Source organism: Micromys minutus (assembly GCF_963924665.1).
Source record: "Micromys minutus genome assembly, chromosome: 21".
NCBI classification, from domain to species: domain Eukaryota; kingdom Metazoa; phylum Chordata; class Mammalia; order Rodentia; family Muridae; genus Micromys; species Micromys minutus.
The window spans coordinates 49,365,780-49,370,416 of NC_137956.1; the positions used below are offsets into that span (position 1 = coordinate 49,365,780).

Consider the following 4,637-nt stretch of genomic DNA (forward strand, 5'->3'; position numbering starts at 1 on the left):
AAACTGCCTGGATTATACAGAGTAGAAGGCCAACACTGAGAGGCCCTTGTCCCCAAAATCCCATACCCAAACAAACAAAAAAGGAGAAATTACAGTCAGATTCACACCACGTGTATGAGACGGAAACACTCGCACAGAGCCGGCACCGTCATGTAGCCCACTGAGCATGCGTAAACGCACGCACGCTCCCTGTCGACCAATCGGTGGCTACGCTGGACGTAGGGGCGGAGTTTCCGCCGACACATGCGCACGGCAGGGCGGGCCCTTTCCCTTCTCGCTGAGCGCCGCCAAGATGGTGAGTGTGTGTGTCTAGGGCTCCGAGCGCGGCCGTCGCGACGCACATCTTCCGCCGCGAGCGGGCGATCCCTGACATGGAGGGGCTCTGCGCGACTCGGGCAGCGCTGGGGAGGCGGCGGGGCGCGGGACCAAGCCCTGGGGGAGCGCGGCTCGCGTGGTAGGCCCTGTCCGGGCCTCGCGTGCTCAGTGGCGGTAGTGGCCGGGCCTGAAGTTCGGGAATGGCGGCGCTCCTCCAATCCTCCGGAAACAGTGATCCGGGGAGTGGGTCAGAGTCAAGCAGTGAGTTAGTTGTGTGAGAGAACTAAAGGGGGAACATAAGGGTAAGAGTGAACCCAGGTTACTTGTATGCTGAGACAGTATACAGGACACTTTAAAGTTAAGAAATGCTGGTTACTAAGTTCAAGTCCGGCCCTCAGGGCGGCTCCGAGCCCTGTGAGGCCGGCAAACATCGGGTTTGCAATATTTAAAGTCAACCCTTGTTTCTTTTTCTGTTTTAGGTGTTCAGGCGTTTCGTGGAGGTTGGCCGGGTGGCCTACATTTCCTTTGGGCCCCATGCTGGAAAGCTGGTCGCAATTGTAGATGTTATTGACCAGAATAGGGTACGTACGTGTTTTACAATCTTTGTTTAAGGTGGCCAGGTGGTTGGCGGTACCATAGATGGTGTTCAGGGTACCTCGAGTGGTCCTTGGGTGGTTACAACTTTACCTTTGAGGAAGCACTGGGCACAGGGTAGAGTCAGCTGGTCTTACAAGACTAGTTCACTAGGTAAACTAGGCAGATGCAAGTGGGTTTAAATGAGGTGACTGTAAAAAGACTTCGGTGAGGCTGGAGTGTGACAGAGGGCTGGAGACTTGAGTCATTCCCCAGCCCTAAAGAAAGGTGTGGTGGCTCCTGTTACCTCAGGCTCTGGGAGGATAAGGTGGGAGAACCAGGGGTTCACAGAATGCACATTGGCTTTATTTTAATAGTGATGTACATTTAATCCTGAAAGGACTAGAGGTTACAGCCGTCTTGAACTTAATAGGCTCCTGTCTGAGGTCCTCGATTTTGTATTCTAGGCTTTAGTGGATGGACCCTGCACTCGGGTGAGGAGACAGGCCATGCCTTTCAAATGCATGCAGCTCACTGACTTCATCCTCAAGTTCCCACACAGGTAACATCCTGCTCTAAGTCACTTTTAAACTTGGCTCCACCATCTGTTATTCCCCTTGAGAATAGCAGGACAATACAGACAGTTTGGAGCCAACCTAGAAAAGGGGTCTGTATTTAACAAACAGACCTTATTTGCTTTAAATTGCCTCAATCATTTTGCCATTGTAGAAGTTACCTATATTTCCTTCACTTCCTGTTTGGGTCTTTCTCCCCCTATACCCTGCTTTTGTATCAGATTTGCTCTTTACTTTCCTTAGTGATGGGGTTGGTGTGTGTTGGCTACAGTTTTTAGCATAAAGAAGTGTTTACGGCTTATAAAAAGTGAAAGCGGGAGGGCTCAGCAGTTAGGAGCCCTGACAGTTCATCCAGAGGCCCTGAATTCAATTTCTAGCGAGTGTGCTTGGAGGGGATTTTGAGTCTTGGACATTGGTTTTTTGAGAAATGTGCACTACCCTTCACAGTGCCCGCCAGAAGTACGTACGGAAAGCCTGGGAGAAGGCAGACATCAATACGAAATGGGCGGCCACAAGATGGGCCAAGAAAATCGATGCCAGAGAAAGGGTAATGACACACGCCTTTGAGTTCTGCAGGGTGGCTGTGCTTAGATGTGCCAGGAGAGAGCATTTGTCTTTTCTTTTAACAGAAAGCCAAGATGACAGATTTTGATCGTTTCAAGGTCATGAAGGCAAAGAAAATGGTAAGCTTTCAGGTGTACATTGTATTTGATGCGGGGTATTGAGGGAACTGTAGCCAGTCCTTACTTCATGGTGTGTGTAATTATAATTCCTGGTAGGCTAGAGCCAGCAAGGTAGCTTGTGGTAAAAGTGCCTGGCTTAATGATCTGACTGGATCTTGGGAATAATGTCCTCATTTTAAATTTGTGTGCGTGGAAGCAGTTTAATTTTTTTTTAACAATGGACATAAGGCATATTTTGTGTAAGCCTGTAGCAAATGCTCTCCTGTGATTTTTGCAGAGGAACAGAATAATCAAGACTGAAGTAAAGAAACTTCAAAGAGCTGCTATCCTGAAAGCTTCTCCTAAAAAGGCAGCTGTTGCTAAGGCTGCCATTGCTGCAGCAGCAGCTGCTGCTAAAGCTAAAGTCCCAGCCAAGAAGGCAACAGGGGCAGGCAAGAAGGCTGCAGGCCAGAAGGCTCCTGCACAGAAGGCTGCGGGTCAGAAGGCAGCAGCACCTCCTGCTAAAGGTCAGAAGGGTCAGAAGGCCCCAGCCCAGAAAGCACCTCCAAAGGCAGCCGGCAAGAAAGCATGAGGCTACACAAGGAATAAAGGTTCTTTTTTGATTGACACAGTGGTAAATTTCTTGTGTGGACTCTAAGCTTGTTACACTTGTTTCAAGTGGGCCAAAGACTGGTGGAATTGCAGACAGGCTCAGTGATATAAACTCCCTTTACCCAGGCCTTGGTACTAGCATACAGCCAGAGTCCAACTCACCCTTTATACATGGGTACCAGGACAGTACAACAGTGTCATTAACCCTTGTACAAATAAATATATTCATCAAAAAACAGGTGGGATTCCACCATTTTGATGAACCAGAGTCTAGTGTGACTCTTGAAAGATACTGTGAGGCTGGGCCTTTGCCTGTCTTCCATGGGTGGTAATTTTAGACATTAAAGGCTTTGAATGTATGTAGGAAAGTAGATGGTTGGAGAAGCTTGGTCCTTGAAAAGGATGGAATCCTAAAAAAAAAAAGGAAGTGTTACTTTGTAAGAGAAGTGGGAGTGGATTATATGTAGGGTCATTCCTAGCACGCCGGGGGTGCTTTTCCGTTTGATGTCCAGGGTTTACACCTGGACAAGTGGGCACAGGTCGGGAATGACCTAGGGTTTGGGGAGTCATTGTCCTGTCAGCGGCATTCCAGGGCTCTTGTCTACCCTGTGAAGTGGCAGGGGTATTGAGGGTAGACAGCCCTGTGAAATGGTGCAATGTGGAGTGGTCCGAGTAGCCTTTTAAAGAGCATGGGCCAGGCCTTGGTGTGCTGTACACACAAGGCACTGGGAGGTAGGGATGGATGTGAACTGAGTTCACAGCCGGGCTGCATGGTGACTGGAGGGAATGGAGGGAATGGGAAGAGACCAGTGGGACTGAGGTGGGTCATATAAACCCTGCTACTTGGTTCCGTTTAGCCAGCCCTGACTGGCTTAGAGCAGGAAGGAGTTGAGAACGTTCATGTCTGCACTTTAGAGCACATGTTGGGCCTTCTGCACTCAGGAAGGTGGATGGTCCCATATTCCATAAACCTATTCATGGGGTCATATTTAGGGATTTTGAGAAAGGGATTAAAACATCCAAAATTGATTCTCCAACCATCATGGTTGCTCTGAGCTCACCCCACAGAATTTAGTAGAAAACCCGTTCTGGCTTTATTAAATAGCACCCTCCCCATAACCCCCAAGGTGTCGCTGACAGGAGGAATTCTACATCTAAGGATTGTAGATAGTCCAAAAAGGTGGCCTATGAAGGCTTTTGGGAAAGTAGACCACACTGAACTGTAGTCTTGATTTCCAGCCTTGCCACCCAGGAGTCCTGATCTGCGGGGGGGGGGGGGGGGGGCACAATTGTTGTGAAGCAGCAGTTTCCTTCCATGGGCTGGGAATTGAAGGCCTGCAGGAAGTGGATTTCTGCACCAGATACACTCAGGTTGGCTGCTGGCAGGAGGGGCCCATTTCCTACTGCACTGAAAAGCACCTGGAGAACTGGGTTACTGGAATAGCATTAGGGTAGGGGTGGAGGGAACTGAACTCTTGGAGAAAAAGTGTCAGCAATTTGAAAAGCATGATCACTACATCCAGGTATTTGGTGACTGGTTTTCAGGGTTATTTGATTGCCTACTATATATTTCTTAGCCTTGGGACTGCTGTGGACTTGGTAACTTTCAGAAAATGAGGTCTCACTTTGCCTTTCTGGCTTCCAACCTCCGAGCTCCTGTGGACTCCCTGCCTTAGCCTTGGGCTAGGCCCTTAGCCACCACACCTTCCCTGACCGTTAAACAATTGAGGTAGGTTTCTGGTTCCTGCCTTGGCCTTTGAAATGCTGGTATTACAGGTAAGTGCCACGGTGTCCGGTGAGAAATGAGCTTCTATAATGTCTACAGCTTTACCATCTAAAGGTTTATTTTTTATGCAAGTGAGTGTTTTGCCTGCTTGAGGTATCTGCACCTCATACGAGT

At 49.0% G+C, this 4,637-nt stretch overlaps 1 protein-coding gene across 1 annotated transcript; it reads left to right on the forward strand.

The window, feature by feature from the left end:
- Window positions 1–241: 241 nt before the first annotated feature.
- RPL14 (ribosomal protein L14) lies at window positions 242–2,752 on the forward strand. Its single transcript, XM_080934863.1, has 6 exons — window positions 242–295; window positions 795–896; window positions 1,356–1,450; window positions 1,911–2,010; window positions 2,093–2,146; window positions 2,424–2,752. The coding sequence occupies exons 1-6, from the start codon at window positions 293–295 to the stop codon at window positions 2,715–2,717; spliced, it is 648 nt and encodes a 215-aa protein (XP_080790989.1). The 5' UTR covers window positions 242–292; the 3' UTR covers window positions 2,718–2,752.
- Window positions 2,753–4,637: the final 1,885 nt, after the last annotated feature.

Excerpts from the sequence above, each read along its gene's own strand:
- RPL14 (XM_080934863.1), top strand. Across the intron at positions 897-1,355 it reads ATGTTATTGACCAGAATAGG|GCTTTAGTGGATGGACCCTG; the intron begins GTACGTACGTGT and ends TTTGTATTCTAG. Across the intron at positions 1,451-1,910 it reads ATCCTCAAGTTCCCACACAG|TGCCCGCCAGAAGTACGTAC; the intron begins GTAACATCCTGC and ends TACCCTTCACAG.